We start from the raw sequence: 27,536 nt of genomic DNA, 5'->3' as shown, positions 1-27,536 counted from the left end.
AGTTTTCAATATTACGCACATGCAAACGTGATAATTAATTCATTAAAAGGATAGCAGATCCCTGGCCTTTCTCTGCCAGTCCAAGACAGATGAAGCGAAAGTTTGCGCGAAATCTTACCTTAAAGCTCCCTTTTCTGGGGCAGGATTACAGAAATTTCAAACACATTTCATTCTGCTCAAAGTGGTTAAGTAATTAATGATTTTTTCCCGGTTAAAGAATTTGCATAAGCCACGACTTATTTAGCTGGCGAGAGAAGGCTGTTGTGCAACTACGTTGGGTCAAAGGTCAACCACCGATCTTTATCTTCGTCGAGTTTTTTATTTTAAATTATCAAGAATGTTGTCCACGTCATCGTGATAAAGCATTTTACAACATTTAAAAATGTCGATATAGATTACACATCACAAAAACCCCAATTAAAGGGCTGTTGTAACTGTCATGTTTCTGTTGGTCGTAATATTTCAAGAAGTGTTTCCCTTAGAACAAGTACAGACACAAAATTCTATCAAATTTCAGTTAAACATGGATTTCTGTTTGTTTCTGTCTTTTTGTGTGATATGACAGGAAGATGTTATGGAGATGGTATTAGTTCACAGGTTTCCAGGTTGGATAATCAGCAGTAACCATATACAAACACAGAAATGTTTCTAACGATTAGTGTCATGATTTTTGTCATTTTCAGAATTTTTTAAAAGCAGATTTTCTCAAACCGTCATTCAATTTTTTTTCCTGTGATCATATTAATCAAACCGTTTATTACTTCTATCCCAACCTAAATAAAAGAGAAGAAATATAAGTTGAAAGATGATTTTATTTGCCTTCTGATGACAGGTAAAGATATGAGATTGTGGTATGACCCATAAGAATGTTGGACCTCAGTGATGACAGTCAAGAACTGATCCCTGATGATGATGAAGGGAGGAGTAATCATCAGAGTATCAAAGTAGGTAAACATACACAAACATTCAACCTTCATTGGCCGGTTTAATAATAAAATGCAAAATTTGTAAAATGCATACTCACACTCCTAAGCCTAAGGAGCATGCTCTTAGCACTTAAGAACAAGAAAAAAACATGGACAGCATACGTGGGACAGAAAAACAACACATGAACGATAAAAGAATAAACAAACAGTGCCAACAAAGAATAAAATGAAATACAGAAAATGCAGAGTGGAACTAAATAACAAGAACACAAGCTGAGAGTAACATGATATTGCAAAAGGAAGGATGTGATAAAGGACTGGCATGGTAGGAAAGGGTGTTAGTATGGTAGTATGGGACACCATATATAAGTAGTATGGAACATAGCACGCATACACACGCACACAGGGAAGGTACAGGCTGGCGATGGGGGGTAATCACTGGCCTGGTGACAACCCCGAGACTGAAGGAGAGCTGGAGGGGGTCGACTAGCGACAGTGTAGGTGCGCAGGTGTGTTTGGGGGAGTGGAGCTTGAAGGTCGGGTGAAGAGGCCAGTGGTCAGAACATGAGGAGACAGCGCGGAGGTGGGAGCACATTCCACTGAGAGCGCCAGTGTGTTGTGTAGAGTTTCGCCATAGCCAGCACCATCAACTGCTGTTGGAGTAAAACGATCCAGAACCCACGAAAGTGTTGTGTTTTGTTGTTGTGGGAAGATTGGGGGGAGATCACCTGCATCTTACCCTGTTACCTTAGGAGTACAAGATTACTAGTTTACAAGATCTGTTCTGCATCCTTACACAACACTACCACTATAACTAAAACGTGTCAGTTTAACCAATGTTTGGGGTAAACGGGAAGTGACAACGATGAAATAGGAATACCCTGATATATATATATCAGCTTAAGGAACAGAGGAAGGAAAGATACCCCAAGAAACATTTCCAATCTGCTTTTTTGAAGTATAATCAAAACATTTTTCGACTTGATGTAACAGATTTTCCTCATGACATAACAAATGCATAAGGCATAAATTGTCATAACCATTCTCATGATTTGGGGTACCATGGTTTTTCTTGTAACTTTCATTTTTCTTATGCAGATGGGACCTGCACAGGCTGATACAATTTTAAATATCAAGATTTTGATCTGCTTTTTTGACAGGTGTATGGAGCATTGGTGAACATTGCCGAGCTGAGTGGTCAGGCAATGGCAAATACTATGATGGAGTCATAAGAAAGTTTCGGCGTCTGGAAGCAGGCAAAGTCTTAGCTCTTGTTAAATTCTTGAGCTATGACTCAGATGATAGCGAAGAGGTTGACATTCAAACTTTGCAAAAGGTTAAATATGCAGGGTCCAAGAGCAAAGAAGGTAATATATTGTCATAAAACTGATTATTTGTGTAAATTAATGGGGGGGGGGACAAACGGTGTGTATGTGGGGGGAACAAGTGTGCACGAATGGGGGCAGGGGGCAAGTGTACATATATGTGTGCAAATTGGAGGGGGGAACTATGTGCATATATCTGTACATGGGGGCAAGTATGTGTACATGGAGGGGGTGGGGGCCAAGAGTGCACGTGTTGTTTTTATGTGTGTGGGTGTGCACATGTGAGACAGTGTGTGTGTGTATTTATATGCATGCACGTTTGTGAACATCTGCATATTTTAAATATTCTCAGAAAGGTTTACATGAAAGACTATTTATATTATAACAGTCATTAGTGTCTATTAATACACATTTTTATAACACGGGGCAGTAAAGTAACAACTATTTTGCAGGTCTCAAGGCAGACCAGGGGCAGAGTAGCCAGTGTGAAGCAAAGAGAGGTTTGTTTTTCCCCTGAGAGGTGATGAGAATCAAATGTGGTTGCAGTGAGTACATTTGTTTATTAATAGCTTTTTGTATTAATTGAGCCATTATTTGGTTTATGAATTTTTTTATTTCTAACATTAATGGGTATTATATGGCTGATATATATTTGAAACCTTTCAGGGAGAAGTATGGTCATGAGGTTGATTCTGACAATGAGGCAAGCCAGCCATCTTGCAGCACCATGGCACAGGCATCAGACTGGATAAATAGCAGTCCAGATAAGCCACAGACCGTCTGTAAAAGGAAGCAAAAAAAAACTGCTTTCGGTGGATCACCCAAGAAAAAGTGTCTCCGAAGAAATAAAACTGAATATTTCAGCAAAATTACACAGAGGTATGGGTCTGCATGTGCATGTATATATCGGAGGTAAGAAGATATACTGATGTAGTCTAGTGATGTGACCTGTAAATAACACTGTAAATTTTGTATATAATCATTTCATTGTTGTTTTGGTGTGGTGCAACACATTCATGACCACCCATGGTAGTCATAGATGTGATCTCTAGAGGTCATATAGCATGATTCATAGTCTGGTGATCTGGCTTCAATAATTATATAGTGTGACAGATGTGGGGGACAGTCTGGCTACTGTCATGTGATGGTGTCACAGTATTGTGAATGCATGGATCTAGAGACAGGAGGGCAGCAGTCACACTCGCTGCTCATACTCGTTTTAGTTGGGGGTAATGTGATAATTCTATAACCATTTGCTGTTAAATTTTATTAGGTTTGAGGAACCCAAGCTAAGATATGATAAATTATAGAAGGTTCAGATTAATAGGAAGTTTGTGACGTTTCCTTCATTAGAATGCTTGACATTTCATGCTATTATTTCTTACAGAAAGAACTAATCATTATAAACCCTTCGCCAACCCTCATGTTTAAAATTTGCAACAGAAAGCATGTTGATGCCTGCCAAGACCACACCAGTATGGTTCACAAAGGAGGCCAGAGTTCAAAATCATTAATTGAGTCACCAAAGTGCCAAATTAAAGATCACACAACTCCAGACTCCCATTTGGAAGATCCAGCTGTTGTGAAGAACTTAAGAGGTATTCATTTGGTCTAAACAATTAAGGTATCTTTGTCCACAGAACTCTAGTCTTTTTGTGACCAATTTTATCAAGAGTTTCATTTTCATTATTAAGCACTCTTTTTCCAGGGTTTGATGAGCATGACATGGAGAAACCCAAATTCAGTTTCCCTGCACCTGGTCCTAAAGTACCTTTCAACTTGAGTGATCATGATGACAAGATTAAGGTGTGTAATTTTCATCATGTTAAATTGATGATCATGATGTCAGTTTTCGAGGGATACAATGTTTACCTACAAGTAGGCTTTACAAAGACATAATAAGGATGCATACTATGTTATTTTAGTCAAGAAAAAGTTGAGTATAAAATTGCTTTAAATGGCTGTTTGCTAAGCATTAATCATCCACATCACACCTGCACATGCTGCCACTAAAAAGTGCAGCCTTGATCAGTGCTTCAAGTAGTGCCTGCCATACATGTGCAACCCAATGACAATGGTTAAGTCTCTATGTTTAGCTTTAGTTTAGTTTATTCCTTGTATTTCCTCAAGGAGCAGAGAGCTGCAACATCACCTTGCCAGTGGACCAGGTTTTGGGCAGCCCCCTTCAGTTGGGCCAATGTGGTTTCGATGTCCTTTGCCTCGCTCTCGACCATTCTTTTCTAAGTCTGCTTTGGTCTCCCAACTCTCCTCTTCCCCTGAGGGTTCCAGTCAAGTGCCTTCCTGGCCATGGTGTCAGCTGTTCTGTGCAGGGTGTGTCCTATCCACCCCATTTGTGCTTTGTAATGTCTTGGCTAGTGGCATTCTGGTCGGTTCTCTTCCACAGGCTGCTGTTGAGGATCTTTTTGGGCCACCTTATTCCCAGAATATGGTGTAGGCATCGGTTGGTAAAGGTCTGGAGCTTGTTGTTGATGGTGTTTGTCACTGTCTAGGTGTCAGAACCATACAGTAGGACGGCCTTCACATTGGTGTTGAAGATGTGGGTCTTGAAGATGCTCGGGAGTTCCAGACGGGGCATAGGCTGTTAAAAGCATGCCTAGCTTTGCTGATGCAGCTTTTGATGTCATCATCCTCTCCACCATCCTTGTTGACAATGCTTCCCAGATACTTGAAACTGTTTCCAGGATGTTCTCTCCTAGAAGGGAGTTCCTGCTTGTTGTTGATTCTCCTCACTTCAGTCTTCTTTCTGTTGACCTTTAAGCCAGTCTTCTCTGCTTCCTCTGCTAGCTTACTCAGTTTGGTTTGTACATGTTGTTGTCGATGAGATAGAAGACTGATGTCATCTGCAAAGTAACAGTAACAGCTTTTTTTTTTTACATGAGTGAGTTGTTAGCCCAAAGCAAACCCCCCAACCTGGAGGGCCAGGGTGCAACATTTTAGTCTGGCCTCTCCCTTAACAGACCTGTTCGGCTTGGTTACACCTGCCAGGAGTATTAGGCTCCTGTCAACATAGCTCTGTGGATCAACAAGGTGCTCAAGCCACCACACCACAAGGTATGTTGCAACAATTGGTGGTGGGTAGGTCTATATAGGAAGTGTTAAATGCCACATTGAGGCAGTCAGTGGTGCAGTGGCTAAAACGTTTGTCACCATGTATCATCAACCTCAGGGAATAGGCCCACAAAGTGGGCAAAGGTGTCCTATAGGTACATGGAGCGGACAAAGGTATCATATAGGCACAAAGAATGGAAGGCATCATAATCAAGCCATTGCCTCAAGCTGATTACACTCTCAAGGTCTGCACCACCTGCACTGACACATACGTGTACACAATCCACTTACACTAAATTGATTATTCTCACAAATGACTTCGAGCTCCCAGCTTACATCCCAACAAACCTCTCAATACAAATTAGTGTAAAATGAAAAGAATTATCAAGAGTTTTTACAATATTTATACAAGTCCACATAAACATTAAATGATTTCAAATGGCTATTTGTCTAAGGTTCCTGTTAATCTTCCTGCGGCTAATCCAGATAACATGTAAGTCAATGCCATCCCTTAATAACACACACTACATACTACACTCATTCCTGCATTCATTCACCGCTTAGATTTACACAGGAAACATAGAGGCCCCTTCCAATGCATATTGACAAACTGAGGCATATCCATTGGTTCCTTCATCGATTGTAGTTGCCTTCTTTGCCCCACATACTGTAGGGATTAAGATCAACTGCCTATGGAAGCAGCTTCTCCCTGTGCGAGCTTGTGTCTCCTCCATCACCTGCAGGCCATAACTGCTGTGTAGAGCCAAACAGGACCTAATGACATGACACAACACTTATCTACCAGCCTCAAGAATCCACTGCTGAAAGGAGAAAGCCACTGGTGAGATGAAAGTGTTCAGTACTCCGATGCAGAGCAGGCCTGTGTTGAAGTAGTAAAGATTCCAAGAACAACTCTCAGCAAAAGCTTGATATCAACCAGCATGATCAAAGCCACTCTTTACGACAGAGTTTTGTTGTTGTATTTCTATTGGTGTTAGGACTGGTCTAGCTAGTTTATAGCAGTGTTTTCATTGGTGACTTTAGGATTGGTATTGCCAATCTAGTTAGTTTATCAGCTTCTTCATTCCCCTTTATTCTTTATTTTGGAACCCAAAAGAACCTAATATTATTATTTTCCTTGTTTATCTTATTTATGAGAGGTAGCATCTCATACACTATATCTGTTAGATGCCTTTTTTTAAAGCGCTTGGAGGACGACAGTGGGTCTGAAATTACAAGGTATTGTTGTGTCAGGTCCTTTACTCTAGGTTATGCTGTCTGAAGAGCTGTTTGTATGACAGTCAACTCAGCTGTGAAGATTGAGTTATGCATTGGTAGTCTGGTGGAGATTGAAATGCTGTCAGAGGAGTAATCTTGCCATCCAGTCGCTTATGTCTCTAGGCAGGGATGGCTCTAGGCTCATGGCTGCCATAGGCAGAGAAAGAAAATGGCCCCTTTGCCTGCCAGTGTCAATAAAAGCAAGTGATGACCCATAATATTCTCATGATGGCAGAACATTAATACTATATATAGCTTACTCCTCCGACCCTAGCAACACTAAATACACGCTTAATTAACTAATTAACATTTTTCAGCCACATTGCTGTCAGCTGTGTCATTATTTTCTCACTGTTTTATTTTGAATATATGTTGGCATGGCGGCCCCTTGGATTTGGTGGCCCTGTTCAGGTGCACAGTTTGCACATGTCTAAGGCCACTTCTTCTCTGGGTCATGAGATCCATCAGAATATATCTGAGTATAGTCTTTGTAGGCGGTGCTTGGTTTGTGCATTATTTCTGAAGTGATTTGGTGTTGGTGTTCTTTGTTGAATTTAGTGAAGTCTAAGTCTATCTGTGGTTGTGAAAGTGTCCAGAGAGGTGTCTGCATGTTGGTGTGTAAGGTGGTGTAGTGCTTGCTTCTGCTCCCTAGATAGATGAGGCCTCTAGAGATTCCTCCCAACTCCCGGTGACCTTGTAAATATATGCATACATCTTCTTAACCATCACCTTGTACAAATCCACCCTTGCATGGAAGGACTAGTCCACTCCTTCACATTTTTCCAACTAGTCTTTTGTCCACCTCAGTGCAATAGGATCTATAATCAGATTTTCAATTTTCAGCAGCTAGAACCCAACACTTAACTTTAAGAAAAGCATGTTAATATTTATTTCCCATGTATCACAAGTTCTGGTTTAGTAGCAGAAGAATTCCTGTTCTTAATAACTGTGCTGCAGATTCCAGCATGTCTCAACCAGTACCTGCGGGACTACCAGCGGGAGGGAGTACGCTTCCTTTTCTCTCATTTTCAACATGGCCAAGGTGCTGTTCTGGGAGATGACATGGGGCTTGGCAAAACTGTCCAGGTATCTTTGAGAGTATATGTATATACATTTTTTAAAACATATATTTAACAGTGTGTGCAAGAGAAAAAGAAAGAGTATGCATACTTTTTGTTGATTAAGGCTTGGTGTAGCTAAGTTGTGGGGGTTAAGGTGTGAGTAAGCAAACTTTCTCCCACTTTGAGAAATGAACAAGCTTGAACACAGGATTTGAGTTAGATGCAGAAAATGTCCGACCCTTTAATGAACAAGCTTGAACAAAAGCCACAGCTGCATCCCTCTGCAAGTCTCAGTGTTGCGTCATCAGCAGTGATAAATAACCCAAGCTGTCTCTCCCTTGTTCTGTCATGCTGCTGATCAAATCTACAGGACATCTGTCATCCTTTCTCAGCTCTGCCGTCATATACCCCTCACAAGACTTCCTTTTTGTCAATACTCCTCCAGTTTTCACCAAGAGCCCTTACCAGTCGCCGTGGGGCACACTTTTTGCAATGCTCATGTAGGCTCACACCAATGTGCACAGAGAGCCCAAATATCAATCAGCACTGAGCTACTGGCCACCTCTCTACACCACCAAATCTACAGTTCTTCATGTCGTGGAGGTCTTGTTCTGGCAACATCTGTATACTAGTCATTTCAGGCATGGGATGTGGGGTTTCATTTGGATGTAAAGATTTGCTTTTCGTTTTGTACTTACAGGTCATTGGATTTTTGTCAGCACTGCTAGGCAAAGAAGGAAACAAAGCAGATATAATGCGCCAAAAGCCACACTTCATCCGCAAGGTAACCACGGCAACCAACTCATCACAACAAGTTGTCATAAACCCTGTAATAAAGCTACCTGGTTGTCAAGAACTTGTGAAATATATAGAAAATTTTGGGTAGATTTAACGTGTATGCCAGTATATCTAGTGTTATTTTTTTTTACCTGTGATACATTTGGCATGAAGATTATAAGAATTTAACAACATAGAACTCTGCTGCACATCTGGAAACAGGACCATGCCACCCCACTCCTACGTTGTCTACACTGGCTACCCTTCCGTTCTGGCATCCTGTACAAACTGTCCGTGCTGTGTTTTAATGTCTTTGCTGGCACCTGCCCTGATTATTTCTCTGAACTGCTCTTCCCTTACATCCCAGCTAGACAACTCCGCTCGTCGTCTGATGATCGTCTCCTGACTCTTTCTGTCACCAAAACAACAACAAATGGCCACAGGATGTTTAGTTATTGTGGAACTCTCTCCCTTTCCCTACCCGCCACCTACCCACGATTGAATCTTTTACACGTGCACTGAACACACACCTCTTCTGTAAACATGAGTGCTAACAACCTTTCCCATAATGCTAGTCCTTTGTCACACCCTTCCTTTTACAATATCGTGTTACTCTCAGCTCTTGTTCTTGTTATTTGGTTCCTCTTTGCATTTTCTGCATTTGATTGTATTCATCATTAGCACTGTAGTTTATTCTTTGCTAGTTCAAATGTTATCTGTTTTCCTGTCCCTCGTATGCTGTCCATGTCTTGTTCTTGTTCTTAAGCACTAAGAGTATGCTCCTTAAGAATGTTGAGTTTGTATGCACTTTACAAATGTTGCATTTATTATTATTATTAATGAATATTTATTTTAAACTAGAAAAAATTAAGAGTGTTGTTTAGTTATATGATGTAAGTGAGATACATGTATTTTTACGTGTTGTTGTGTGGACTTTGTGACTCTTTACTTGTACTTTGTCGTGTGTGTTGCCAAATAACCTTGAACCCTGACTGGAATACTTGTACTTTGCAGATGTCAGACACCAAGGAGCCGGAGGGTGGCGTGCATCGTCATCCATTCTTGATAATCTCACCAGGCAGTGTACTGTATAACTGGATGGAAGAGCTGGACACATGGGGATACTTTACAGTCAGGTGATGCATCTTGAGTTATTACAGTTTTAAATTACACTAGATTATTTGAGACACCCTCTTTCTAATTTAATTTTTATATATTTTATGTGTGTGCAAATAATGATTTTTGACTTGTTCAAATATTTCTCAGTAATTTCATTGCTTGTGACAGGAAGTACCATGGCAGTGATAAGGCCACATGTTTAGCTGACATATCCCAGGGCAAAGCAGAGGTGGTAGTCACAACCTTTGAAACTTTCAGAGACAATTTTGTAAGCATCACTTCTTATATATTTTGTATGTATTGTTTTTGCTATATTTTGTAAGTATTGTTTCTGCTATGTCTTGTAAGTATTGTTTCTGCTACATTTTTTTTCAAGGTTATTGTTCCATCTGTCCCATTTTTTTCTGTTCTTTCCCCACCCAGGACATGTCACTTGTCCCACCCAGCACACTTCATCCTATCTTTGTCTCTCTCTACTTGTATACTAGCCAAGCTCAAAGCACGTAATAAAACTTACACACAAGTAGACAGGAGCACAGAGGGATGTCCCGCAACACCTTGTCAGGAGTGTGAGCACCACTTCCTCTTCATACACAAACAGGCATCCATACACAACGCTGCCACCCCATAGGCACACCCACATACAAACACATGTGCATGCAGTGTAAAGGAAACCAGAGTAGAAAACTACCAATAGTCAAAGTAGGGGGATCACATCCACAGAGAGGTATGTCTGAGTTGAGATATTACTCATTCAGACCTTATTCTCACTTGTGTACTTTCTCTGCACTGACAGTATAGAAAAATGCTCCCATGATGACAAGAAAAAGTACTCAAGACAGACTCTTACGGTAACTTTCCTTATGTTATGCAGGACAGTCTGAATGCAGTAACCTGGGAGGCTGTCATTGTAGATGAAGTACACAAAATCAAAGTAAGTGTAAAATACCTATAATTTTACCACCTTTCTCTTCACCACACCTACCTTTCTCTTTACTTATAATACACATGGACATGTACATAAACTTTTTATCTATAATACACCTGAACACACAAATACCCCTTTCTCATCAACTACAGTACACCTGAATAGACAAAAACCCACCTTTCTCTTTTCCTACAGTCACCTGGACACACAGTTACCTGCTTGTTAGCTTTTAGCCATATTCTTAGATTCACACATACAAGTTAAAGGACTATAAGGTGTTTTGTCACCTCAGTGAAAGGTTTTCTTTTCAGTGTCTGAAAGCACAGAGTACTCGAGCTTTGAAAGATCTGAAGTGTCTTCGTAGATATGGACTGACTGGTACACCCCTTCAAAACAGCTTGCTGGAGCTGTGGTGTATCTTAGACTGGTGAGACAATGGCTTTTATATGACTGTGTGATCTCTTTTTGTTATTTCTTTTGTTTAATTACAATTTTGTTATAGCCTTTATTCAATGGAAAAGAGGTTCATATAATTGTTTAACAATCTACAGAGATATGTATGAGTAAAGAAAATAAAAAAGCTCAAGACTGCTTTTATATGTGAACAGCTATTTGGGGATGATGTGGGAAAACCATTTTAGTCACTATGCGATCTCAAATAGGACACAAAACCAGGATCATTAGATTGAAGATTTTGGGAAGGAAAAGAAATTTTAGTGAAATCCTGTGTCTGCTACTACCTGCACAGCGACAGATTAAAACTGTCATAAAAGAGCTTTCTTTTCTTGAATTATTGATGAGAAACTGTTTTGTGACTATCCATCTGTGCAGATCATAGTGTCCCAGGTTGGGAGGTGTTTGTTTGTCAGAGATTTCACACATGATCTTTTATTTGTTATTTGTTTATTTACATGTATTTCTTTATATCATTTCATCAATGTGAAGTCAGTCATTTAAGGCTGGACTACAAAATCACTGGTTGTTGGCATGACAATGTTTTTGATCTGATAATGTACAAGTATATAAAATCTAGCATATCTTGTTGTGATAGTGTACAATATAAATAAAATAAAGCTCTTGTTCATAATCTGAGGCTGTGAGCAGAGTGTGCTGAATTTCATGTTTATGATGAGGAGTTAAGGTATGAGTGTTTTGTCCGTGTTGATACTAAGCTAAGAGTGTTATGCAGGATACAGTGCTTTCTAGTTAAGCCTCATGTCTTGTCATGTCTTGTATTGCAGGGTGCAGCCAGGAGTACTGGGTAGCAAAGAGGTCTTTGAAAACAGTGTGGTGAAGATGATAGAGCGTGGTCAGAAAATGAATGCTACCAAACAAGAACTTGCTAAAGCCAGAAAAAGTCAGTTGGATCCAGTTACATTTCATCAGCTCTTATTGAGCAGTGTCACTGTTAACATTTCATCAGCTCTTATTGTGCAGTGTTACTGTTAACATTTCATCAGCTCTTATTGAGCAGTGTCACTGTTAACATTTCATCAGCTCTTATTGAGCAGTGTCACTGTTAACATTTCATCAGCTCTTATTGAGCAGTGTCACTGTTAACATTTCATCAGCTCTTATTGAGCAGTGTCACTGTTAACCCCTTTTAAAATTTTTTTGTTTAGAATTCTAATATGCACATATTCCTTGTGTTTGCAGAGAAAGAGGAGTTTGCGCAAGTGCGTTGCAAGATGTTACTACGCAGAACCAAGCGAATTATTGCAGACCAGCTGCCAAGAAAAAGTTTGTACCATTCCTGGGTCATGAATCAACACATTGACAATACTTTGGCATAGAGCTTAGACCAGAAGCATTATGCTAAGAGGCTCGGGATAAAACATTAAAATGTTACGCGTATAAATTCAGTTTTAGTATATAATGTATGGGTGCTGTGTCATTCAGGGTATAAGGTGAGGATGCTGTCAGTTTCGGTGTATGATGTATGGATGCTGTTTCAGTTTTAGTGTATAATGTGTGGGTACTATGTCAGTTTTCCAATGTGACAGTTATATTATGTTAAAGCATACAGTTGATAAATGATATGTCTCACTTGAAAAGGTTTTACGATTCTTTCTTTTACTACTCTTTAAAAAAAAGTTAAAAATTATTGTTTAAAGTTATTTTCTACATAAACATTATCGCTGCAGCGGACCGGGTGGTGTTCTGTCAGCTGATGCCTCTACAAGTGGATGTTTACCGTGCTATCTTGTCACACCCTGAAATGAGATTTGTCTTGCACATGGATGAAGCCTGCACTTGTGGTAGTGGGTTGATGCAGCGCAGTTGTTGCAGAAAGGTGAGTCATCTGATTATATTCTAGATGAACCTTATAATACACTTCAATACTACAATCTTCTCACCACAGATAAACACTGCCATTCCACTCACTTTGTAGCCGTCATAGCACTAAATGCATACACAAGAACATCAGGGAATATGTTAGCTGTCACAAGCCTGTAACGACTACTTACTGTGCTGGGCCATTGATTGGTCACCACTCTGTGCCATTCAGCGATACACTGCATCATAGCAGCAGGGAAAAATGGTCAGCAAGCCGACCCTTGACAAAAAGTAAACTAGATTCTAGTCAAGCAGTTGAAAACTTCCAGCTGCACACAAGAAAGGAATGTGGCACAGTTTACATGTCTGCTGCATGAAACAACACAGCCTCAGTCTCCTGCAGACTGAGGAATGAAAGGTTTTTGTCTTCCTGATGTGCAGATAGATATTTTTGTTGGTCTTTGCTGACAAAGTAAAAGTTCTGTGAGAATTCCTCACCTTTGATTTGTTCCCAGAAAATAAGAGGAGAGGCTGGTGAAGAGAGCGTGCAGTCACTGATGTTGTCATTCATGCATGTTCTGCTGAAGGCAGCCAATCATGCGGCCCTTCTCATTCCTCACAAAAGAGCTGGGTCACAGCAGGCTCAGAGGCTGGAGAAGATGTGCAAGATTGCTTTCCAAGACCACCCAGAGTTCATCAGTCAGACCCATGAGGCATCATTCAGAACTCTGTCGGACCCTAAATACTGTGGCAAAATGAAGGTCAGCTGTTTAGTGATAAATCTCACATGGGTTTGCTTGCGTATGGAGAGTGTGCATACCTACATGTGCACATGCATATGAATGCACTAACAATATTATCATACGTCCATTTTTGTTAGCAAACGGCAAACACTTTGTGTTGTATTCTCAGGTCTTGCAGGGGATGTTGTCAGTGTTCATGAAGTCCCACAGCAAAGTTCTTATTTTCTCCTACTCTACTCGGGTTAGTGGACTTTTTCTCACTTTTATATTTTACCTTTTGCGATGATGAACAACTCCCATTTACTTAAGAATCATATTCAGTATCAAAAAGGTGTTACCCTGTGATGATAAACAACTCCTATTTACTTCAAAATAATATTCAGTATCAAAGCTGTGGTTTGTACATCATACCATAGTTTATATGCATGCTCTGATTTTTTTTTTTTTTTGCAGCTTCTGGATATTCTAGAACAGTACATAATAAGTAAAGGTCATGAGTATCGCGCATTGATGGAACTATCACAGGCATGCGACGTCAGCAAATTGTGCGCGAGTTTAACAAAGATTCCAACATTGCCCTCTGCCTTGTGTCCACAAAGTAAGATATAACTGTGATGATAGTAAAATCCCTTTATCTTACCAGCTTGAGGGAACTGGATTTCACTGGATTTTGATGTTTTCTGAGTTAATTTTTATTTTGAAGTCCATGGTTTGTAATGTTGTGATGGCGATTGTTCTGGGCTGTGTTTTTTTGATTATGACATTTTTTTTGCTTCAGTTCTTCCGTCAACTAACAGTCTTTACTCTGATAATGCATTTTGATCTCAGTAAAGTTTCTTGTTTTGTGCACCTAAACAGCAAGGTGAACCAGTTCAACCTGTGGAAACCTTTTTCCTGCATATTCTCGATCTCTTCTATCTAATGACCTCCCCGATGACGTAATAAATGCAGATGTAAATTGTGATCTTCCATCTTGGGCTGTGAAAAAAAGTGAAACCAGGCCCACAGAATTCTTTTCATTTGTTTTTTGTCCATAAGATTTTGTTTGCATAATGTACCATGAACTTTGTGAAATTTGTCCATTTATTTTGATTTCATAAAAATGGAGTGCTGTGTTCAGTCAGTGCATGTTTAATCAGATGGCACCACTCTAAATTTGTTTGCTTTGCACTTTATCCTTTTTTCCTTCCTGTTGTTTTGGTTGGTATCTCCTGTTTCATGATGATTATTTTCATTATTTGTAGAGCCAGGAGCTTGTACACAGGGTTGGGATATAGTGCTATAAAAGTGAATTTCATTGTTTTCGTCATTATTATAATTATTGAGAGATGTCCTCCCAACATCCCCTTCTGCCTTGTGTCCACAAAGTAAGATTTCAGCATGATATCTTGCCCTCTGTATCTGCCACATAACATCAAGACCAAGTGTTTGATTTGCCTGCAGTTATATCACCTATAGGGCAAATGCTTGCTAGCAAATTGATATCATGTCACTGTCTTGTTGGTATTTTTTCTTGAAGAATGTCTAGACTGACATGGGACTAGATGTGCAAGTACAGTTTGATTCTTCAATTTATTGTCCTAATGAAATGAATTACTGCCTGTAACTCTTGCTGTGTTGGTCTTTCAAACTTCTTGCTTGATGAGCTCGCAGTAGCCCAGAACAAAGCTTCTGACATTTTCTGTATATTTAGAAGACTGATCACACTAACCATAAGATCACTACAGTATTACTGTTGCCATTATGGCTTCTTCCCAAGCTGTGTGTAGAAACCCTCATTCCTAGCACTCAGGTTACCTTCTCCACACATTAAGCTCAAAAATTTTGGGTTACTTCCCACTAATTCCTTGCTTCTATCCCATTAGTTTGTATTAATATTGCAGGCATTGAAATCATGGCTAGGTTTAAACCAGCATTAATGCTGTAGGCATTCAAGTCATATTTTTGAAAGCATTTATCCTTCACTGGTGTTCTTACCCTTTTCTCTCTTTTGATCCCAGGCCCTGCGTGCATTGATTCCATGCATTGTTTTTTTGATCTTCATTTACTTATTAATTTCTTATGAGCCTTTCTTCATGCATTATTATTCTTTCTCAACGCATTATTCTTGAAGCATCCATTGTGAAGGACAGCCATGTTTAAATCAGTTGTTATGTTATCAACCACAGGGCTGGTGGTCTAGGTCTGAATCTTACAGGAGCTAACAAAGTCGTGATTTTTGACCCCAACTGGAATCCAAGTCATGACTTACAAGCCCAAGACAGGTAATTAAGCAGCACCAGATTGATGTTCATGTATAATAATGCTTGATGCTAAATAAATAATAATGTTAAAATCTAGTTTGATGGATGTAGCAAGTCAGACCATAGTCCATGAGTACCAGACATACTGTGATCAGATACCCATATTAGTATTATCTGAGACTACTTTTGTGTAGCTTTTAATAAGATAGTTCATCAAAAGGCATTTATCAGCTTGTGCAATAGATTAGAGTTTCAATGAATAGGTGCAGAAAGGGAAGCTATAGGGTACATAGTTATTTTTGATGAGTTTTGTTCTGGAAACTGTTAGATAAAAGTTTAGGGCTCAGTCATGTACTCATGTCTGGTGTACTCCCCACTGTACTACAGCTTGTGGCTGTTGTCTGTTGTTATTTCCCCAAATCCTGTCCATCTTACCTCCGCTAGTCCTCAATGTCCCATCAGTACCGTTTTAGCTTGTGGGTGAGGCGTATCACTTTGCCACACTGGTGTATGCTCCGCATGCCAATGGATGTTCCCTCTCTGCCTGCTGTTAGGTCATTGTTGATTCAGGCCTCGACCAACATGCTATCTCTTGTGTGGCGTGTATCCATGGGCCTAACATTGAGCATTATTCGCTTGGTAACTGTTTAGGGCCTGCATAATGGTTACCCCCAAGGACCGTATATAGCCCTGCAGATAAATGTTCTGCATGAACTTATAAAAAGACTTTAGCAAATGAGCTTCCAGTTTCACTATCACTTGAATAGGAAGAGTAGATGATGCAAACTCTCTTGTTGATGAAGGTGCAAAAGCTTGAGCTTTATGGTCTGTTATGTTTTAATTTTTGTTGGTTGTAAGCCAGGTTACATGGTGTTATTTTATACCAGAGTGTGTTATAATTTCTGCTGGCTCTAGCAAGCTAACCCCATGTTATTTGATACCAGGGCATACAGAATTGGGCAAAGGCGAGATGTGGAGGTGTACCGTCTGATCTCTGCTGGTACTATAGAGGAGAACATCTATCTGCGTCAGGTGTATAAACAGGTAAATGTGTGAGGATGCTAACAGCACTGTAATATTAAGAGTGAATGACAGAGAGAGAGAGGCAGGCAGACATTTTAGAATTTAGAATGTTGAAAGTCTGCTTGTTTTGACAGAAAACACTCTCATCTCCTAGGCAGTTCTGCTACTCTTTTTGTATAGAATCGCCAAATAATCAGATTCAGAATTAAGTGCATTGGTATGAATGACTTTTGGCTAGTAACTGACCTGGATCTCTTTCTACAGTACATCATGTAACCTCAGTGGTTTTCAGATTTTCTTTGATTTCAGCAACTAGACAGTGTTGCGGTAGGAACTGAAAATGCTCGCCGCTACTTCCTGGGTATCCAGGGAGACCAGCAAAACAGAGGCGAGCTCTTTGGCATTAAAAACATGTTTGCTCTACGAACTGGTGATTTATGTCTCACCCACGACATCCTTCATGTAAGAACTACTTCCAAAATCTTTGTACATCCATGCTCTGTATGTGTGTGTGGCTATATGTGTACATGCTGTGTGTGTGTGACTGCATACTGTGTGGCTATATGGTGTGTGTATGCATGGGTGGGCTCTGTGAGTGTGCATGATGTGTAAATACTTAAAGCTTATTTAGGTACCCATATTTATTTGTGTGAATATTTTTCACGTGTTTATGTACTTACATCTGTGTGTGCATGAAGCATCGGTCTTTAACACCTTACTCCTCAAAAACCAAAAGGCTAGGGATCACCTTTTGGCTAGACCTTTTATGTGTGTATTTATGTGTCCTTTGCTAATTGTGCTTTCTGCCTTAATCCATTGATCACAACACTGTTTACCTTGAAACATTTACTATGTGTGAGCAGAGAAATGCCAGAGTAGAGGCAAGCATAGCTGGCCATAAAGTGGCTGACTATATACCATCCTGGCGTGAAGAAAAGGCAGTGAGGGGAGAAGACTCTGATCAAGACTACTCAGAAGAAACTGGTGAAGTTGAGAGTAACTCGGTCACTGGCGAATCAGTCAACGTTTTGAAAGAAATGTTTGATTTGGGTAAAGAATTTGATTTCACTTTGTCAATGCAGTAGCAAACTTGGGTCTTGAGAAGCCATTCTGTTTCATTAATATCAGATTTCACTGCAATGATGTTTAAGATTTTCTGATTGTGTTTCAGGTTCTGATACAGAGGATGATATGCCCATTGCTTCCCCATACAAGGGCCTACAGCCAGTGTCAGAGCCACCCAATTGCTGTTCCAAAGGAAAGAAAGCTGTCTCAACCTGTCATAAGTCCAGTAAACATAAGGCAGGACAGTCTGATGGGGGAAGGAGAGCTTTCTTCAAACAAAAAAATAAACCCTGTAGCATGGACGTCTCAGAGACAAAAACATCTAACAACTGTCAGACAAGTGTTGGTTTTAATTCTCTCCAGGAGGAGGTTGTGAGTCCCTTGGAAAAAACACAGCAGAAGGATGTTACTGTGAGAGATGATTACAAGATGACCAATCCAGACTTGCAGGATGGGAAAGGAAGAATGTCCGGAACTGAGGATCAGCTGACCACACCTTCCTTCTCCTCCATGTCCTCAGTCTTTGGTAATCCCAACTCCTTTCTTCACCACTTACCTCCTTAGTGCAGGAGTTAAAGCTAATTTGTATATGCAACCAGGGCCGTGCTTAGGGGCAGGCAGACGAGGCATCTGCCTAGGGCCCCGCACATTTCATTAAATAACAACCGTGGCGATCGTGGTGTCAAGGGCCCCGCACATACCCTATGCCTCGGGCCCCGCGGGGGGTAAAAAAGGGCCTGTATGCAACAATAATATATTTCTGGTTTTGCTTTGTCATTTGGTACAGGAGTTCAAGCAGATTTCCATGTATGCCAGTCATGTGGTTTTTTTTAGTTGTTGTCCAATGATAGCAGTCATATAATTCTTCTTGTTATGAAAGTAGTGTGATGATCTTGACCCACTTGTGGAGGTTTGTCATCTTAAAGTTCAACTGTTTTCATTGTGCTGTACTTAAGGTCTTCTTAGGACATATGACACCAAAAATTTGAATAAAAATGTTGATTCATATTTGTCGCAGACATGGAAAACTACACTACACTAACTCTAGACATGTTTACATTCTTTCAACAACAAAACAGTCGCCTTGTTGACTGTGCAGGTCATGATACATTATGTTCGTGGACAAATGACTGGACAGGGCAACATTAAACACCCGTCTATCAGTATTCAGCTCCTTTCTACACGAAAAATACCTTTGAAACACATGCTGAGCACATAAGATTTCTTAATGTTTGCTTCAAGAGGATTGCCCTTTCATGTCTGTATGAGTGAAATATGTGTTACCCTATCATATGAGAGAGCCCTAATATTTCCCACAGACTAAATATTTGGTGTACATACCTGAACATCTAAAATGGTCACATTAGTGTCTGACATCTCGACCTTATTATTATTTTCTTTATGACCTTCTGACCTTGCCCTCTGACTTGATAATTTCAGAGAACTGCAATGTGGTCCACGTGCATGACAACCCACATATAGTTGGTTCCAGCCATGTCGAAGACCACATGTCTCGATGCGCCATGCAAGATGTTTTCGAGCTGCATATCAACAAACAGGCACCAGCATTGTTCTGTGCCCCACTTCCACAGGTGAGCACTTTTATGTAGAGACACCTGCTACAGTTGGTAGGAAATCCATATTGTTGACAACTCAGATTTCTGAGTAGATACCAGTGTGTGTGTGTGTGAATAAGAGTATTGGTGGTATGAATGAGAGAGACATTGAGGGGTGTGTGTGAATGAGAAAGAGATTATTTGGGTGTATGTGATTATAAATATGCAAGGGATTGTCGTGTGTGTGTTCGTATGAGTGAGAGAGATTATTTGGGTGTGTGTTTATGAATGAGAGTTTGTTTGTGCATGTGTGTGGGCATGCAGGAAGTGATCAAGTGTGAGCAATGACTTCTATTGTTGTATGTGTCAATATTAATGCTTTTTAGTAAATAAAGTATGAACACTTATCTTTTTGGAAAGCTGTAGATTTTTAATATTTCTTGTAAATACCTGGCAGGATAATCCCTACATGAAATTTTTATCCTCAGCAGCAGAGTTTAGAAAACATGGAGGACCAGACACAGCAGTCCAAGAAAAGGCTATTGCAAAGGAAAAGAGGAAATTGGCACACAGGAAGGAGAACTCCAGCAAGGGACCTCAACTCACCCAGAACTCTAAGTTTTGGGAGTTTTCATATTCTGATTGGCCAGACACCACCTGCATGGAGACGGTGAGAAGACCGTGACAGTAGAGGGAAAGACATTTATTTCTTCTACTCTTGTAAAAGAAGTGATCTTTTACTTAATGAGTTTAAGAATCTCATTTTATTTCACTTTATCACCAGTCCTGATTTCTCCAGTCTTCTAATTTTGAGAATTGTTCTAAGATCTCAATTACAATGTATTGCATAGGAGAAGATAATAGTGGTTATAAATACTGCACATTTAACTCTGAATGCATCTTGATAGACATCCTAGAGAATGCTTTGTGTTCAGTTTACAATTATCTTGGCTGAACGCTATATTGGTCTCAATTATCTTTATTTTCTTCTCCATTCATCAACAGAAGGCACTGGGCACAACTACGAGACATGCTGAATGTCACCAGTGACGTAACTTTAGCAGAGCAGATGCTGTCAGCTTCTCCCCAGGACCGCACGAGCATGCTGCAAAACTTGCTGTTCAAGCAGCATGGAGATGCTTTGAGCCCGGTGCTGAAGGACATATTCCCCAATGCCTCAGAGCCTCCTGTAACTGATGCTTGCACCAAACCAGTGGGTCAGCAGAAGGCCAATGAGACAGGACAGAAGAAAGGTAGGAAGCTTGCCCAGAAATGGCAAAGGTATAAGGCTACCACTTGTTTCCTGTCGCCCATCCTGCCCTACAATCCATCCCGACTAATCCTGTCTATAATGACCAGTCCTCTCCTGGCTATTCCTGGCCCAAATCTGTGAAGGCTAATCCTATCCATCATGGTCATTCCTGTCCCACAGGTTGTCATGGCTAATCCTGTCTATAATAGCCAAGCATGCCCTGGTTATTCCTGTCAGGTCTTTTTCTCCATGCTGTGGATAGTCATGACTGTTGCCCAGTCAGTCATGTATGTCCTGGCTATTCTTCTTGGTCTTATTGTCACTGCCTGTCCTTTTGCACTCTGTTTACTCATTTTTCCCCACACCCTATCTAAAGCAATCCAACACTCCATTTTTTTATAGGTCAAGCAAGCCATTTGATTACATCAAAAAAAAGACACTTAAAGAAGCTTGTGGCTGGAGAACAACATCGTGAAGATGCAGAATCCTCACAGTCTCCAAAGAAGCAAGCTGCTCCAGCCATCAGCAACCCTGAACTGCAGTTAGGTACCACAGTCATGCCTGTGAGTATAGCACAGTCATGCCAGTTGGGTACCACATTGATGCCTGTAAGTGTCAGGGCTTCAGACAACAAGGTTACATCAAGCATGCCCTGGAAAAAACACAAATGTCAAAGCAGAAAGAAGACGTTGGCTAAAACACAAGCAAAGGTGGCTGCAGGTGAGAAAGTGATGGAAGAGAGTATGTCATTTTCTTTAGGAAAAGAAGACATTGAGAGACTTCTCAGTGAAATGGGTGTGAAATCTAGCAGCTGCAAAGACTCGGGACATACTGGCATAAAGCCAAGAATTTCCTGTGATAAACATGATCATATAACTATCAGTGTGGACAGAAAAAACCAGATGAAAAGTTTGGCTATGACAGCCAGAAAGTGCAAGGCATCATCTTTGCTGGACGACATTTTCTGTGATTCTGATATGGAAACCAAGAACATTAGAAAGCCCCCGCCTTCAAAGGTGGCTCATGCAAATGACAGGAGAAAGCCTGCAGGTAGAGTGGACAGTGACTGTTCATTCACACAACACAACAAAGCTGTGGACACTGCTGGGGTAACAAGCAGCTCAGGTGACATCGTCTTTGATCTTCTGAACAACAGCACACTCTGTAATGACATAGACTGTTCTGGAAAAACATATTTGTGTAAAAAGAAAACAACAATGAGAAAGTATCCTCTAATGAATGCAGAAAAATTATTGCAAGAAACTAGAGATGACGTCCAGGCCCTTCTTGATTCAGGGAAACTGGTGAAACAAATAAACAAGAAAACAATTGACAACCAAAAGGATAATAGTGCGCAAGAAGAGGAAAGAAAGGTAACCAATGGAAATGCTGCATCCCACAGTCTCTTTTCCTGATGATAGATCACATTCATGTTGCTTTTTTTACTGTGGTTTGAGAGAATTATTTAGTGATGGTGATTTTGTTCTACACCTGTGACAATTTTCATTTAATTGCATTCCTAATAAAACAGCATTATCAATCATCTCACTGACATACTGCAAACTTCTTTCAAGACATTTTCACTTTATTTTCAATGACAGACACAGCAGATATCAGGCAATTTATCCAACAAGCTTGACCCATTAATGTTTGTAATAGAACTGTGAGGAATTCTATAAATTCATCCTGTTACAACGAATCCATGAATGTGATTCAGTCTGGTATCACCATATATGCAACTCAGTCTGCCAAGGTATGAAGAAATGTCATCAGCATGCATACAGCTCTTCCAGCCAGTTCTCCTTATCTCTTCATGTCAAACCATTCAGTAATACACATGCACACTAAGTTAACTTAATCTTCCAAGTTATCCACATGCATACGACTCAATCCAGCCACAACCCAGTCTCTAGGAGGCTCAGTTGAGTAGTCTCTCTTGAATCTGAAATAAACAGCAGTCTAACTTGTTGAAAATCTGCACATCTCAATCTCAGATACACACAACTACTACATACTGTAAAACACATTTTAAGGTAGTATAAGCTGATGAGCAATTGGTCAATATTGTCAGTATGATTATTGTAATTAATCTTGCCTCACCCATGCACACAAGGCCAATCATTTTAACAGGATGAGCAGATAAACATATCATGTCATCCCATAACTGGTGCAACAAGTACCAGTCGTGGGAGGGGCAAGGGAGAGAGAATTGGTGTTTTACGCCGTGCCAGCAACGAAGGTTATATCACAGCAAGACAGCCAGCCCTGTAAACAGATGCCACATGCAGAGAAAGAACAGCGTGCCTGAAACGAGAGCTGAACCCCTGACAACCAACCCTCACTACATGTACATTGGTGACAGGTGCCAACGGTTCCACTGAACTGCCCAGTCATAGGGGAGAGCTGGTGAAGTTTTGTGTTGTAAATACATTCATTCAACATCTGTCTGTCCATCCATCTATCTCTTCATCTGTTTCCGTCACTCCAATGTTTAACTTTGTAATAAACATTAACTGATAATATCACATCTGCAACTTTAACCATAACTGATAACTTTGCACATACAACTCCATACAAAACAATGAAAAAGACAATAAAAAGGGGACTAAATATTATGGATATCAACTCTGGCTATTTGCAGATAACCTACCTACATTAGTTCCAACTAATATCTCATACCAAGTAAAGCAGAATACAATTTTAATTGCAAGGACAACTCAAAATCAGGAAAGACAACTCTGGTTATACACAAGAGATAGATCAAACACAACAAAATAGTTCAAAGAAACATTCAAGGAAAAACACAAACTTGATTACACATGAGAGATAAACAAAAAGCAAGCAACTGAAACTTGGATAATAGTTGTGAGTGGCCAGCTCTAACATCGGTCATGTATAAGGTGACCAGACGTTTCGGGGGCGAAAGCGGGACACGTGCCGATGATGGTGTCGTCACCGTCAATGAACGCCGAAAAAAGTGATTTTTAAAGACAACCGGGACATTTGATGGACTTGCCAGAAAGCCAGAAAGCGGGACATTGGGCGTCCCGCCCAATGAGCAGGCGGGACACGAGGTCAAAAGCGGGACTGTCCCGCCTAAAGCGGGATGTCTGGTCACCTTAGTCATGTATAACAAAGATTGTCAAAGAACATGACACAAAAATGCAACTAACACTCGGCTATGGCAGGTACACAGTGAACTCTTCATCTCACCTAATGTCCAGATTGACCAGGTAGGGGGTGTCCTCCACCATCTTGAGACCGACGCAAAAAATGTCCACGAAAGCAAGCACCGCACCTACAAAACAAACACTTGATGAAATACGCAACTGATACAGTCAGACAAGAAATTAGGTAGGGTTAGCAAGACATGTAAAGTCTATGATATTAGGTAAGTCAAGCACGACATACAGTTTATGATGTTAGGTGTAGGGGGGGGAAAGGCAAATAGTGATATGATGGATAGTAAGACTAACCCTTCTCACTGTGCAAATGCACATCCCGAATTTTCAGGAGAACCATGTCACCAGGCATCAAGGTCAGGGCTGCTTTTTCGGTCTCAGAGAGGGAATAAAGATGAACTCGAAATAGTGCTATTGCCTAGAATGAATGGAAGACAACACTGAAATGTGGTCAAACATATTGTTTTTTTTATCCTCAAAAACTAAAGATGAATCATTTGTCCAATGTTTTGCTGTTCTTATGCTAAATGCAGTCAAAATTTACTGCTAAACCGCTCAACATCATGTTCATAAACTGAGGCATCCACGGGAAGAAGGCAAGCAGTGAATTGAGGCATCAAAAAAAAGAAAGGTGAGCAGTAAACATTAAATATGAGAGAGGCATGCAGGAAGCACCAAAAAACTGAGGCAGTAAAATGAAAAAGCAAGAAGTAAGCTACATGAACACATGAGGCATCACCAGAAGACACAAGGCAGCAATTATGTCGTTCTAACTTGAAACAGAATGACAATTATAAATAAGTACATTCAGCATTAAGTGCTAGACAACTCGCATGTAACACCCATCTTTATCATCAAGTTTGATGAGTATAGATCTACATGGAAATTCACTGACCTCTTGAGTGACGATATCATTCAGCAGGTCAAACTTTCCCCTGCACACCTGGCTCATCACATAGCTGATGGCCTATAAGATAACAAAATCAAGTCACAACCTAAATACAAACAAGTCCCTGTTACAACTGCAGTAAAACCCAACTAAGCTTCATACAAGTTGTATTATATTACAACAATAGTAAAACTTGACAGTAAAACAGCTTTCAAGCAAGTCAAATTACATGTCCAATAATAACAATAACAACCAGCTTTATTAGTCACAATGGGCAATTTAAATGGGAGGTGTGCTCTGTATTTGCAGTTCTGTTTGGTATACGTAGCAGCAAGTGCATGTATAAAATTTTAAATATCAGAAATCATGTACATTTGCTTGTAGATTTAAAGCTTTATAAGTGAATAAACTGGAAAATAAATATTACTTTGGGATTTCCTAAGTAGCAAAAGCACTTGTAACTTGCATAAAGACTAGTACATGTACCTACTGTTTGCTTTTTTTGGAATTTCTCACAGATATATAACACTAGCTAAACATGTTTGCTCACTTACAGTCAGGTCAAGTTATGTTAAAGATCTACCGAGGATGCCATTTTTTTTTTCCAGATGATTGGGTGAAGCTTAGTGCAAGATAATACTTCCCAAATCTGGCTTATACCCAACTTCCATTCTCAAGAACGTCACCAAAAGTTTAAACCACACAGACATTAGGATTGACCACGGATATCTCTATGCTGTGATAGCTCAAGCCACTTAGAGAACAGGAATCATATATTAGTTGTATCTGTGTACAACTGTGAAGTCACAAATCTGACCTTCTTTAAGTGCATGGAGATGTTTGTAGGTATCTTGAGAATAGAAGGAGGGGATATTCATCTATATTTTTTGCCCATATAATCCACCTGCTAACCTGCTTTGCTCCCTGCAGAAATTCTCTCTCTGAGAAGGACGGGTCAAACTTATAACGCAGCTTAGCCTTATTCCACATTGCAGATAGCCAGGTTAACGGGTTGGGCAGATACACTGCACCCCCACGCACTTGCATCTTTGTTTCTTCATGGTTGTTTCTAAATTATCACAATTAGTATATGTAATTTACATTGAATCAGTGAAACAAGACAGATAATATCTATAAAACTAACATAATTTATACGTAGAGTCTTGAAGAAATGGAGTATATAATAATGTTACATTCACATATCATTATGTACTGAACCTTTAAATTTTACTGTGTAATTCTGACTGCTGTCAGCAATAGGTAGTAACCAAAATCACATAATGACTATAACTGATAATCAGGGCTGTCGTCTTAAAGATTGATAAATTAATATTTTCTTCGCACATGAGAATTTAAAAAAAACATTACAGTTATATATTTACACACTTGAATGCTGCTCAATCTGCTGAATACACATAAGCTGGATTGTGTGTGGATGCATTTGCCTTTCTGTTACACAAAAACTGTCAACATTACATCATGTAGTTTGCAGGGGGAAGGAGAGTTGGAAAAGCTTTAATGATTAACCATATTGTAGCAAGATTATTAATAAATTATAAAAATATTATTAGAAAGTACTGAATTAAAGGAGGCGTGAAAATCATGCTAACTGTACACAGATGTGTGCGTTGTTTACATTGAAATAGAAACGACTGCTTTCCCTCACAGCTCGTTCCACCCACTCATGCCCATTATTTTATACCGCACCCTTTAGAAGCAAAACTGTGTATATGGATGGAAACAAACCTGTGCTTTCTGGAATAACTCCTTGTGCAACCAACTTGTGGGGTGGTTCTATGTGGCAGAGCAAAGCTGTGCAAACGTTTTTTGGGTGATGCAAACGAATTTTCTGAATGTAAATCATTACAGAATGTTCTTGACAAGTAAGTTAAACCAACAGTGTTTCCAAGTCCCCGAAAATATGTTTTATCGATTTTTTGGCTGTCGTTGCGGAGAATCTGGAAATGCTGTGATAAGGAACGATACAGTAAAGTCCGTTCAACCTGATCACTTAACGTGACAATGCCGTTATCCTTGATGGAGGTGACGCTGGGGAGGGACACTGCACCTGGAACCCAAGGTGCACCACAGCACCAACACAGTTTGTAAGCTGGGTGCTTGATTGTGCCATTTACATGCGCTTGAGAGAGTCTAAGCGTTTTGACTGCAACTTCCTCTGTGCAGAGCGATTTCAATAAGCACAGCAGACTATTGGTCATATTAGACTTTCTCCTGACGTTTCCTACCAACGCCCCGCCCGCCATTTTCCAAGGGATGTAACTCTTGACGTTCCCAACAAGAAGGGGAGGACAACTCGGCCAGGTGCCGACAAGAGCGAAAGTAGAAAATGAGTGCTGTTCACAGATTTCTATCACTGAAGTCTGTGGCACTTTTGACAGTGTCACCGTAGAATACATTTCTCTAACGGAGAGGAAAAAAATCTCGTTCCATCCCATCAGGTCATATACAATCAGTAGACAGTGCACATCGCAAATAAACAGCAGATTATTCTAAGATACAAAAGAAATGGTTTGATTGATTACTTATAAATAAATGGTAGACACCTTGAAACAGTGCCATATTATATGCGGATAATGCTCAAGCAAGCGACGAGTAAATTTGGTGTCTGGCAGTGACTCGATCCGCAACACGGAGCTACTATAGCAACATTGGAATGGTGGTCACACTAACTGACACACTTACAAACATGCGCCACCCATCTCGCTGACAGGCACAAACGGTCGATATCATCAGTTTGTTTTGTTTTTATTTTGTTGGTTTTGTTGTTGTTTTTGTATTTAGTGTGTGTGTGTGGTTATTTTT

At 40.1% G+C, this 27,536-nt stretch overlaps 2 protein-coding genes across 3 annotated transcripts; one reads left to right on the top strand and one right to left on the bottom strand.

The window, feature by feature from the left end:
* The first annotated feature begins 60 nt into the window (after positions 1 to 60).
* On the top strand, positions 61 to 22,185 carry LOC112573603 (DNA excision repair protein ERCC-6-like 2). Its single transcript, XM_025254114.1, is given in 29 exon segments — positions 61 to 285; positions 833 to 944; positions 2,087 to 2,293; positions 2,704 to 2,796; positions 2,918 to 3,130; positions 3,695 to 3,849; positions 3,960 to 4,057; positions 7,556 to 7,684; positions 8,360 to 8,443; positions 9,451 to 9,572; positions 9,724 to 9,823; positions 10,430 to 10,489; positions 10,795 to 10,910; positions 11,725 to 11,840; positions 12,140 to 12,223; positions 12,628 to 12,776; positions 13,276 to 13,521; positions 13,673 to 13,744; positions 13,957 to 14,002; positions 14,005 to 14,101; positions 15,672 to 15,767; positions 16,691 to 16,790; positions 17,079 to 17,231; positions 17,633 to 17,819; positions 17,941 to 18,360; positions 19,275 to 19,426; positions 19,879 to 20,060; positions 20,396 to 20,643; positions 21,045 to 22,185. Coding segments are annotated over 26 exon segments (4,449 nt in total). The 5' UTR covers positions 61 to 285; positions 833 to 944; positions 2,087 to 2,293; positions 2,704 to 2,785; the 3' UTR covers positions 22,058 to 22,185.
* A 21-nt stretch (positions 22,186 to 22,206) lies between these two features.
* LOC112573604 lies at positions 22,207 to 27,004 on the bottom strand. 2 transcript variants are annotated; one of them, XM_025254115.1, is made up of 6 exons: positions 26,460 to 27,004; positions 25,626 to 25,782; positions 24,720 to 24,791; positions 24,119 to 24,242; positions 23,856 to 23,940; positions 22,207 to 22,584 (listed from the first exon to the last, which is right to left on the bottom strand). In XM_025254115.1, exons 1-6 carry the CDS (start codon positions 26,975 to 26,977, stop codon positions 22,497 to 22,499), a joined length of 1,044 nt encoding a protein of 347 aa, XP_025109900.1. In that variant the 5' UTR covers positions 26,978 to 27,004; the 3' UTR covers positions 22,207 to 22,496. The 2 variants fall into 2 exon arrangements, 1 of the variants encoding a protein (XP_025109900.1); XR_003101266.1 differs by lacking the exon at positions 22,207 to 22,584 and adding an exon at positions 22,596 to 23,541 and having other exon boundaries at positions 23,786 to 23,940.
* Between the last annotated feature and the right edge of the window lie 532 nt (positions 27,005 to 27,536).

Source organism: Pomacea canaliculata, linkage group LG10 (genome assembly GCF_003073045.1).
Source record: "Pomacea canaliculata isolate SZHN2017 linkage group LG10, ASM307304v1, whole genome shotgun sequence".
Taxonomy (NCBI): Eukaryota; Metazoa; Mollusca; class Gastropoda; order Architaenioglossa; family Ampullariidae; genus Pomacea; species Pomacea canaliculata.
This window is presented reverse-complemented; position numbering and strand designations above follow the sequence as displayed.